At 32.0% G+C, this 12,181-nt stretch overlaps 1 protein-coding gene across 1 annotated transcript; it reads left to right on the top strand.

Annotated features, from left to right (window-relative positions):
• Window positions 1–9,500: 9,500 nt before the first annotated feature.
• LOC134263187 (vesicle transport protein GOT1B-like) lies at window positions 9,501–11,633 on the top strand. Its single transcript, XM_062745495.1, has 4 exons — window positions 9,501–9,609; window positions 9,812–9,903; window positions 11,039–11,217; window positions 11,414–11,633. Exons 1-4 carry the CDS (start codon window positions 9,585–9,587, stop codon window positions 11,616–11,618), a joined length of 501 nt encoding a protein of 166 aa, XP_062601479.1. The 5' UTR covers window positions 9,501–9,584; the 3' UTR covers window positions 11,619–11,633.
• Window positions 11,634–12,181: the final 548 nt, after the last annotated feature.

Raw genomic sequence — 12,181 nt, 5'->3', positions numbered from 1 at the left:
GGTACCTCATTTTCAAATAGAGCGCATGTAAAATTTATATACAATATGTTTATTTTGTAAATTGTTCGATGATTCAACACCCCTTCTAAGAATTTCTCAATCATATTGAAACACTTGTCGATAGAGGGCTGCAAGTTTTAAATCTGTACTGGGCTTTCTGGATCACTGAAGATGATTGAACAGTGAGAGGTCTTTTTTGTGCCATCACTTACTGTGACATGGGATCTTGGTTTTTACGGTCTCATCCGAAGGACCTGTCTTTACCTCCCGCAGTGGGATTTGAACCCGTTATGTAAGGATCAATTCCTTAGTCTGCGACTTTAGAGCATACGCTCTAACCACTGCGCCATGCGGGCGACAATTCAAAACGTAAAAACTTTTTACTCTGGAAACCTCAATCACTGGTCACGAGGTACTACCCTTAACCCGTCTGAGACTAGGAATGCCAAGCACCCTGGCCTCACTAAAAAATTTATCCTAGTTACGGCCTTGGACACACTGCGTAGTCAACTCCCACCTTTATCAAGCCAACAATTGGTATGAAACTTGTCAGCCAAACAGTTGCACTCTAAAAAAATTCTTACTTGTTGTTTTTAAAATAAGATATTAGATTAAGAAAAACTAGTAATTATTAGTAATCCATTTAGTCAGAATAGCAAGTAAATGACTATCCTGGTTAGTAATTGTAAACATAATTAGCAATAAGGATAAATTCATTTACTTATAAAATGATTTACTAAGTATCAATACTTAATAGGAATTATATTACTTAGTAAATGAACTACTCATTTTTAGTAAATCATTATTACTTAATTTAGAGATAATATGCTTTCTATATACTAGATTTTATGAATTATTACTAAGTAAATGTAATTCTGAAACTAATTAAAATCTAGAATATTATTACTTAAGAGAATGCTAAGTAAATGAAATACTTATCATATTTACTAAAATCGACATTATTTACTAGAAAAACTGCAATTTTTAAGGTATCAACCCTCTGATAAAGGAGGTACATGTAACTATGAAAGTATAAGACGCAAAACTAATCACAGTTTTCTTGATCACAGTTTCCTATTTGACCTTTTTGAGTTGTCAATTAGATGAAATCTACATGGGTTGGTAACAGTACTTTCTATTTCTTTTGCCAATTTCTTTGCAATTCTTTTATTATATTTAACAATAAAACATTTAATTCCAACATGAAAAGTCTTATAAATGGAATAAGCTGTATTTTTTCAAGGACAATTTTAAAAATGGTTTAAAGTTTCAAGTACTTAATACAGCATTTTAATTAGTATGACTTTTTTTTTACATGAAGGAATATTAAGAAGAAAGATAACTCCTCTTCACAGACAATTAATATGGAAGCCAAAATTATATATTACATTTCAAGAACTCAATCCTGATAGTGATTAGACTACCATTTTTAAGTAATTATTTGTATTGCAACTGCTCTGAATTCTCCTTGATTCAGTAAATAAATTATTGTTTTAAGTAAATCAATTAAATACAACTTAAACAAGATGTGTATGTGAAACACTGAAGCCCACCGTGTGGCAACATAGCAAAGGTTAAACTATTCTTATATGCAAATTCAATATATTGGTATTTCTTGATATCTCAAAGGTCAAGGTCAAATTGTCAATGTTATTGATATCTAATGAAAGGTCCTGCCACAATAAATACATATCTGAAATATGAAAGCACTAGCCCCAACCCTTCAGAAGTTATGGTCAAGGTTACCAATTTTGAAATGTAGATCAAACTCCAAGGTCAAGGACAATGGGTCAGATTTGGTGGTACCCAAAGAAAGGTCTTGTCACAAGGATGAAATATGTAAAGTATGAACGCACTAACCCTAACCCTTTTAAAGTTAAAGTCAAGGTTTGCTTTTTAAAAGTGGGTCAAACTCCAATGTCAATGTCAAAGGGTCAAAGTTCTTGGTATCTAAAGATTGGTCTTCTCACAGGAATTACGAATATGTAAGTTTGAAAGCCCTATCCCTTATCGTTCAAAAGTAATGGCCAAGGTTAAAGTTTTTTTCACAAGGATTGAAATCTCCAAGGGCAAGGTCAAATGGTCATGGTTGTTGGTATCAAATGAAAGGTCTTTCAACAAATAATATATATGTGAAGTATTAATGTCCTGGTATTTACTGTTAAAAAGATATGACTAAAGAAAAAGTTTAGAATTTGTAAAAGTGGGTCAAACTCCAAGGTCAAGGTCAAAAGGTCAAATTTAGCGATACTCAAAGAAAGGTCTTGTCAAAAGGAATAGACATGTGAAATATGCAAGTCATACCTCTGCTAAATCAAAAGTTATGGGCAAGGTTAAAGTTTTTAGGGACAAACAGACAAACAGAGAGACAGACAGACAGAGAGACAGACAGACGGACACGACAAAAACTATATACCCCCGAAACTTCGTTTACGGGGGCAAAAAAATATTAGTTATATAGTAGATAGTGGTAAAATGTAAGTAAAGACCAAGTAATGTTATTACTTATATACACAGATTTAAGTAAATATAAATTACTAAGTAAAACTTTTTAGTGTGTAAGTAAATCAATTCTTTAAAATACAAATATCAAGTAAAACATTTGAATTTAGTAATTGACATATATTTCAATAATTGATTTAGAATTTTAAGTAAACGCTTAGTAATTATCTTTTACTTATCTTCGTTATTTCAAGTAAAAAATGACTACTAAGTAAAACTTTTTTAAGAGTGTGAACATAAGCATTTGCAGATTTGTTTAATGCATAAATTTTTACATATGTTGGAAAATGTAATTCATAATCACAATAATTTCAAATAAGACTTAAGTCTGTTTTCTATTTAATAACCCCGCTCCCAGATGTGTTTATTAGTCCTCTACCGGTGAAACCGGAGCCCTGGGACTATAGGTTTGTTTTATTACACCCCGCTGGTTTCTGTCTATTTTTTATGCAGGAGAACATTACCTCGTAAAATTGTTGTCCGGCGGAAATCTACAATATGTCTCGATATGTAATTTTATGTATTCAAGGCTTCGTATTGGATTAAACTTGTGTCCTTCTTAAAATCCTTTTTGTTCTTTCTATTGTACATGTACATTACCTCGTAAAATTGTTGTTCGGCGGAAATCTACAATATGTCTCGATATGTAATTTTATGTATCCAATTGCTAATAGCGTTGTACATGACTTGCAACGTCAAATCTTGTACTTTTTCTGGAATATCGATATACTAAAATGTGTTTTTATCCTTTAGACAAACATAAAACTAATCTGAAGTATCAAATTTAATTATTACTATACTAAAAAGGACTATCAAATCAGTAAATGTTAAGAAAAACTTATACTTATTACAGTCGAGTGACTGAACAATGTTTCTAAGCAGGAAAAACTTCAAAAATATATCGATTATGGAATTATTTACAGAACTCTATAGCGAATTACTGAATAAGCATAGCGACTTCAGAAGAAAAATTGATATTAAAGCTTTTCATATTTATAAAGATTGATCAAAGAACCTTTTGAATTCCTGAGAATGAGACACGAGTTTCTGGTATTTTAGTAAAAGCCGGCAGTGTGGTTGATAAAGTATTTACATTATAAAGATGATAGGAATCCCTGATATTTAATAGAAAAATTTACTTATCAAAACGATTAATGTGTAATTTGTCGTCCTAATCTGTGTCCTTGTTTACTTTTTACTTGATAAAAGGAATGTAGAAAACAAAGCATGGCTTGTGAACTTTCTTCATGTATATCTATGTTTGAGGCATAAGGTACTTACTTTTTGAATGATAATTAGTAAAAATGTAATAAAAATTTGGGCGTTTACTCTCACTCTGGGAACAAAACTTATGTACTTTTTCTCATTTATTTCTATTCATTCATTTATATTTCAGTGCAAGGGTAGAATCGCATCTTTGACAAAATGATTCATAAAAACGATTAGGGAAAAATATGTACATGTATATACAAAACATACGGTTATATGAAATATATGCAGATAATGAACAGTATTGACAAGCCTAAAAGTCCTTAAAACAATACAAAATAGGAGCGGAGCAAACATGGGCCCAAAAAACATCAGAGGTGGAATCAAGTGCCTTGGAGGAGTGAGCATTCCCTGCCGACCGGCCACGTCTGTGTGTGCTCCTTGCCATGATAGGGAAACAACAGAAAAATACGTCGTCAATTTAGTGTTAAATAAAGGACTTGCAGTTAGTGTGAAAAACGTCAATCGGCATTTGACTCAATGATGAAACAAATGGAGATAAATTGCATTTGCTGACAAGGTCATTGTATCGACCATAGAAACTACAAAATGATGACCTTAAACGAGACTGCTGACATTACCATCCTCATTTACCTCTTTTTAAAAATTATACATACAAAGAACATTATTATACATACAAAGAACATGTTCCTGCGTATCGAATCACTGAGAGATATAAACTCTGAATGCAGGTGATGAAGGTACATTGCTGCACAAAGTCGAGGATTGATGTCAATAGGTTAGATGCGCGGGGATGTGCTCTGTGTGTGAATTGTTTCTAAGGTAGGCAAGTTGTTGACCAACAAGTTGATGAAACAGGAGTATCGGCAGTCCCGTTAAAGTATTTGTTTCGTGAGTTTTGTGATCGATGCAATGACCTTGTTAGCAATTAAATGCAGTTTGTGGTTGGGTCAAACGCTGACTAACGTTTTTCGTACTGATTATTAAGCCGTTATTTACACACTGAATTTTCGATGGATCTGTCCATTATTCCCCGATCATGACAAGGAGTACACGACGGGTGTGAATTCTCAATCCTCTATCGCACGTGAAAAAGCAGGGAAAACTTTTCAAAAGCATTTTCTAGCAATTAAAGCCATCCTTAGTCAATAAGTAATTAAGATATTGTTTGATTTTTTATTATGACTGGTCTTTCATGAGTTAATACAATCCATGTGAAAGTAGCCCGTGCTTCTAAAAAATAATTCAAAAGTGAAGATAACGGACAGGGATCGATCTCATAAAAAATACAAAAAATAGAGTTCTGTAAACTTTGCATTAAAACACGAAACCCTGAAAATTCCACAGGTGGGATCAGGTGCCTAGAGGAGTACACTTCCCCTTTTGACCGCCACATCCGCCGTAAGCCCTATGTATTGATAAGGTAGATGGAACATTCCGTGTTCAAAAATAATATAAAAGTAAAGATCTAAAATTGTTATAAAACAGATCAGCCAAAATCAGGGTTAGTGATAGTTTATTTCTTATCAATGTCATTTTAATAAAAGAAACAGGATTTAGGAAATGCTGACTTTAAATGAGGTTGTTGAAATCCCTATAAATACCAATGAACGGCCTCGGCCAAAAAAAAAGATTTGACTCAGGGCATACTCTTGAGTAGTGAATAAATTAGGATATATAAACACCATATGGATAATGCAGTAGATTATGGAGTTAATACAGAAATAAGGAAAGATGACGATGAATAAGTCGGTTACCTCATTCGTCATACAGTAAAGTTATTAGATGGTCTTTGTCGTCTTTCGTGACTAAAACGTTTAAATAAAAAAAAAGGAAATAAAGGGACATCGGTTGCAGTGTACTTTTTATTATTAATTATCAAGTAATTTGGTATTAACAATTCTGTATCTAACATTCTTTTTACATAATATATAAATTCAAATGCTCCATTTTTTTAACATCTCGTACTCAATATACATGTAGCTTTTTATAAAATGAAAATTAGTACGTAGCAATTTTAAACCAATGATAACAATTATTTATTAGAACTACCTGACACACAGGCTCTCTTATCAGAGGTGAAAAGCAAAGCTTGCTTAGGCACTTAACCCAATAATTGGAATTGTGTGAAATAATTATCAAGGTTAGGGAATTACCATTCAACCAGGCAACGATTAGCTTAGAGATACTTTGGTTCAGATTTAGTACATTGTAAGTAGAATGAACAAAGTTCTCTTGGGGCATTTTTTTTTTGGCCCTGTGATTTTTTTTTAAGTAAAACTCCTTAAATTGTGATGAAAATGCATCAAATGCATTTAGGTCCTATAGGTGTTTGGAAATCAATCTAAAAAAGATATGATTTTCAATTCATTATAACTTCATGAATTTTGTCATTTTACAGATATCCTGAATAAGTTTTTAAAATCAGTCATTTTAAAGCTATATCTTTAACATTTCGCATGAGAGCGCAACCACTGATTTAAATTATGCAATTAATTATTGATAGAACTTTTTTGAAGATAGAAATTTCATTTTTGATGTTAAATTTTTGTACCGAGGAGTACGCTCATGCTTCATTATTATTCAATAAAATTACTCAAATAAGCCTGTTTAATTTTTAAAACGAGGTAAATTATTGACAAATAAGTTGATGAGACAAGAATATCAGCAGTCTCGTTTAAAGTCATTCGTAAGTTCTATTGTCGATACAACTACTGACCTTATCTGCAAATACAATTTATCATTGAGTCAAATGCTGACTGACGTTTTTCATCTTACTGTTAGTCCAATATTTATACACTGAATTGACGATGGATTTTTCCGTTATTTCCCGATCATGACAAGGAGCACACGGCGGGTGGGACCTGTCGGCAGGGGATGCTCACTCCTCCAAGGCACCTGATCCCACCTCTGATGTTTTGGAGGTACGTGTTTGCTCTGCTCCCATTTTGTATTGTTTTTCTGAACTGTTGATCTTGAATACTTTTGTTATCTCCATATGTTTCATTCTGTAGTAATTTAAGAAGCATAAAATACATGTATGATCATTTCATTCGCCACAGCCTCGCCAAAAATATAGTTCTTTTATTTCAAATTCATTTTTCCACTTCTATTCAATGTTTACAATCATCAGGGGAAAATAGAAAACTATGGTAAATCCCCTTCATGTTTTCATTTAGGTTACACTGTTCTTTTTCAAATGCGATAGAAATCATGTGCTTTATAGTAGATGTGCAAAAAGAAGTTATTGGACGTTAAGTTGTGTTCATGCTTTCTACGTTCTTCAGAGAGGAACATACATGTACTAGTAAATAAAATGTTGCAAGCGAACTAACCCACATTGTCGTATGTGAATTTTAATTCCCTTTGAAAAAGTCACGCGCCATGCCTTTAAAAAAGCCAATGAAAATGATGTCTAGATCTGAAGAAATGCTCTGATCAATAGAACCAAAATTTGTAGTAATTAAATCTAGGAAAAAAGTTCGTTTTATTAATGGCTTTAACCTTGTATTAAGCTATTTCAAATAGATCTGTCTTCATTCAAAAATGGAGTTGTTCGATATAAGTAATGGAATCCACGCGACGAAGACTTAGTACGTTTCCGATTCTCTTCCCAATCTTATAGTCTTAACCCACTCCCTGTTCTGAAAGTTCTATTATAATTACGAACGTAGGGAAACCATAAAAAGTCCCAAATGAGGTCTACCATTATATGTTAATTCAAGACGTGGCAATTTTCTTCTCTATTTACCGCAGCTTGATAAGCTCTATCTTGAAATGCCCCCTTGTCTCTAAAGTAATCACGGACAATTCAGAACCTTCCAATAAAGTATGGAATTCCAGGAGAGGGAAATTAACAATACTTTGTGAAAGTTATTTACATATATGTTTTGACAGTGCTTATTGAATTTTATTCACCTGTTTCAATTAACAATATGAATTTTTCTTTAATTAAGTTGCAGTAGACTTCTAGAGCCAGAATAGTGGAGCACATTGCTGGGTCCATTTCATAAAACTAACTTATGATTTAGATCTGCCTCAAGACCGAAAATTTGTGTAATGCTACGTCATAGCAACTTCGAAACAGTCTCGTATCTTATGATATTCTAAAGATCTATCATACCCTTATAACTACTAGATGTCAGACTTTTAAGTCTAGAACATAAATGGTGCGTTAATGTGTTTTGGCTGATCACCGGTGAATACCCCCCCCCCCTAAAAGAAAGAACTAAATTGAATATGTGATAGAAAGAACAATCCTTAAATATGTAAAGCCATTGAATGGGAGCAATGACAAACCCCAACCCAAACCCAGTAACATTTCTAATAAATATTTTACGACAAAAAATATAAAATGATGTAGCTACATATTATGGTTTTCAATTTATTCTTTGCAAGGCATTTTTTTCTGGTTCAAACTGAAAAACATTATTCTTCCTATGGGCATATAAAAATGCATGTGTACAAGTTTCAGAAATCATTAAATTTAATATTTGAATTCATTCTTATGAGACCTTAATACTCCTCTAGAACATTATATTTTTAAGAATTACCAACTTTGATTACCATTGCATTATGGATATAATGCAATTATGGATATAATGCAATTCGAGATACTTTATTTATGAATATGTTAAGTATTTTTAAATGAATTCTGAACTGAAAAAAAATACGATTGAAGTATTTAAAAGTGACTGAGCTTTTATGACTATGAAATATGTATCCTTCCTCCGGAAAAAAAGGTGTCGGGAAAGCCACCCTAGTTTGTTTGTTTGTTTGTTTTTAATAGACTTTTGGGTTACATTCTAATGATTTTTTCCCCCAAAATAAAAGAAGAATAATTACATATTTACAGAATCATGAGGTAGATTTAGTTTTCGACGTGCGATACAATTTCGAAAACTTTATCATGTAAAATCATATACACTCCCCATCTTAATTGTTAGAAAAAATATATTTTTATATTATTAACATTTAAGTATACTAGATGCATAATTTTTTAACATTTGAGATGGGGAGTACCTATTAGTGTAAATTTTCCAGTCATATGATAAATTCAATTTTCCTATTACGTTGCATAGTTCAATTCTATTTAGAAAAAAAGTGATAATGATAAAAATAAAGAAAAAATAGATAGATAGAATTAAGAATTCACTTTGTGACTTCGTTTAAAGATTGCATGTAAAAGGATTCAATAAATTTTCATGGATCGAAATTGATTTTTTTTTAATCTTCTAGTGATATTTTTTCACTTTTCGAGTCATAAAATTTGAAAGCATTTGGGTAAGTATAGTAAATATTTGCATGAATGAATGAGTGGCACTAATATTATTTACAATGCACATGTATATTTCAAAACATTATAGTATAGAAGGCTTCTGTAGCGCTTATACAAAATAAAACTATATGTGTTATAACATTTGTTACACAGTAGTTTTGCTATTAACAATTTATTACTGACAATATAACTTTACAACATTTAGCAAGTCCAAAAACGACATTAGTATCCTTACAATATTTAATAAGTCGTGAAATTTGATAACATTAGGGTTAGCGTAAAAAATATTTGGAACAAGTTTTTCGTTCTCTCTTGAAAAAAGCACATTCTACAAGGTAGTGGAATTCACTTCCTAAATCGTGATCGGATCGAAGGAAATATTAGAAGTGCGAGTTACACAACTTTGTTAACTCTTTTGTGTTAGAAGGGGGAAAACTAGTTCCGAGTCGTGGCGAAAACAAGCGAGACACTCACAGTCTCACTGACTCAGACAGCAGCTTGAGTCAAGTTTTGGCTAAGCCAGATGTCACAAGAACCGTTTCTTGTCTTGTTCGTAAATCGATAAACATCCAAGATGTATCAAGTAACAGATTTTCAAAGTATGTTGCTTTCCCTTTATTTTAAACCCAGGGAAATTCTACTTTGTATTTCATTCGAATTTCCTCCACCGGTAGATGAGCTATTGGATCTATGATACTCTTTTAAATATTGTGGTTAAATTACAAATTTCAATATTTGGGAATGTGAGGAATATGATTTTGTTACGTCATTGTAAAATATAATTTTATGTTTTTTCTACAGAAATTGGAGTTGGCTTGGCGGGATTTGGTATCGCCTTCCTATTTCTGGGCGTTTTGTTTTTGTTTGACAAAGGATTGCTGGCAATAGGAAATGTAAGATAATCAAGTCTAAGTTTTGTTTTCTTAAAGACATAATTTTACATCTTTTCCTCTGAAATTGAAAGTTATGCCAGCTATAGATTGGATACATATATACAATGAACTAACATACCAATTTGATGGTCTCATATAAACAGGCTTGGACCAATCTCCAACACAGGATTGAATTTCCCAAATGGGTTATCAAGACCCAAACAATCCATCAGTGAATATTCCAAACAGACTTGATACTAATCTTTCCAAATCATTGCACTCTCACTATAGTTGAACTGTTTCTCGGGACAAGCCCTCACCACAGAATACATCCCTTATAATTGCAATGTAGGAAATCAGAGGGTAGATAGAACATTCTAATTGTTAAAGTGATATTGTCCTACGGCCATGGTTCTACATAAGAAATCATTCCATGTATTCACAATGTAGCAAAATTAACACAGGTGATAAATCAAATTCAGTGCATTTACTATGAATAATCCTGAGAGATCTGCGTGTAAATGCAGCAGGCAAGTTTGAAGCGAGAAAAATGTTGAAGATTGGTTGATTTTTATGTTTCATGTTTATTGATTATTTTTTTTTGGAAAATGGATTATTTTATGGATAAAAGGCATGTACAATCTCAAACAGGTTTGTTTTGATTAATTTGGTAGTTATTTTTAGTGCAAACCCTTTAATATTCTTCAAAATCATTAACTGTGAGGGCTTGTCCAGAGAGTGGCAGAGACACAGTTAGATTATTCTTACTAATCAGAGTGAATATGCTTCAAAGTGATTTTGAAGAATACAAAAGGGATGCACTGAAAATAACTACATGTACCATAATCAAAACAAACCTTTTTTCCTAAAAAATGATCCATATAAAGACTTGCACGTCATGTTTACATTGGAAACTCTCTGTTTTCTTCATAGTAAATGCAAGTTCCAGTAATCGCCCATGTTTATTTTGCTACATTACCAATACATGGAACAAATTCTAACTTGGTCTGTTGGACATATCATTTAAAGGAATAAGAATAAAACATTCTAATCACTACATGTATATCACCATGTACGGTCATTAACCATGCTTAATAATTTATTGCTGAAAACACACAATATTAACATTATAAACATGTATTTTCTATTGTTTCAGATACTATTCATATGTGGACTAGCTTTTGTCATCGGATTGGAGAGAACTTTCCGATTTTTTTTCCAAAGACATAAATTAAAAGCTACCAGTTTCTTTGTTGGTGGTATATTGATTGTGTTGTTAGGGTGGCCAGTTATTGGAATGTGTGTAGAGATGTATGGATTCTTTCTTTTGTTCAGGTAAGACTAACTACAAAGATGAATCAGTATCTGTTTATCAGATCTGAGAATTATTTGTTAACTTATTTGCTATAAGTAGAGAAATATAGTTGTTCATAGTTTTATACATATTGTTTGATTTACATAAAAATACCAATTGCAAAATTAAAGGGTTTTTTTATAAATATGATAAAAATCAAACTTTCTACATTTTTAGTGGATTTTTCCCAGTAGCTGTAAACTTTTTACGAAGAGTTCCAAATTATAAAATTCTAGATTTACCATACATCAGAACAGTAAGTACACTGTACATTCACTACATTGAACCTTCAGGCAAACCATTTGTCACAAAAAAGTTAAATGATGAAATATTTTATCAACAAAATATGTATACAATGTATATATCAAAGTTGGCCCATTGAATAGGAGAATAACTCACTGTTCTGTATTAAATCATTAAAAAAAAGTTGATATATCCCCTTTGTGTGATCAAGCAGTGTTTGACCTGATGCAGTAGTGCCAGAGAAACTATGAACAGATAAATTCTTTTTCTGACCTTGCATCATGATTTATCATATTCGGCACACACTTGTTCACACTTCTTCCATAATTTTTTAGCATCATTGTCAGTTTATCTATTTGTTTCAGCAGTGAGCATTCATGCAGGATAAGCCAATGTGTAAATAACAGCAGTAAATGTTTGCAGGATTTATATAATTATTTTTTTTTATTTTACAAATTTTTTCATATCCCCTGTCTAGTAAAAACAGATAGAAGCTTCGAGTGTCAGATGAAACATATTTGAACCTGCAGAACAAAGTTTTTTCTATTAGTATGAACAAAATAGGTCTCAAAGTTATGCTTGAGATTGACCAAAGAAAAAAAAAACTTGTGAATGAAATACAAGGAATTTTGGTTGTCAAGTATTTATTTTTTGGTTTGTAAAAGAGCTACAGTATATTGCCATAAGTGAGTCTTAAATGTA

The sequence above is a fragment of the Saccostrea cucullata genome, unplaced genomic scaffold, assembly GCF_032062105.1.
Source record: "Saccostrea cucullata isolate Sc308-1 unplaced genomic scaffold, CSIRO_AGI_Scuc_v1 ctg11414, whole genome shotgun sequence".
Taxonomy (NCBI): Eukaryota; Metazoa; Mollusca; class Bivalvia; order Ostreida; family Ostreidae; genus Saccostrea; species Saccostrea cuccullata.
Note: the sequence above shows the minus strand (reverse complement) of the source record. Positions and strands in the feature narration are given on the sequence as shown.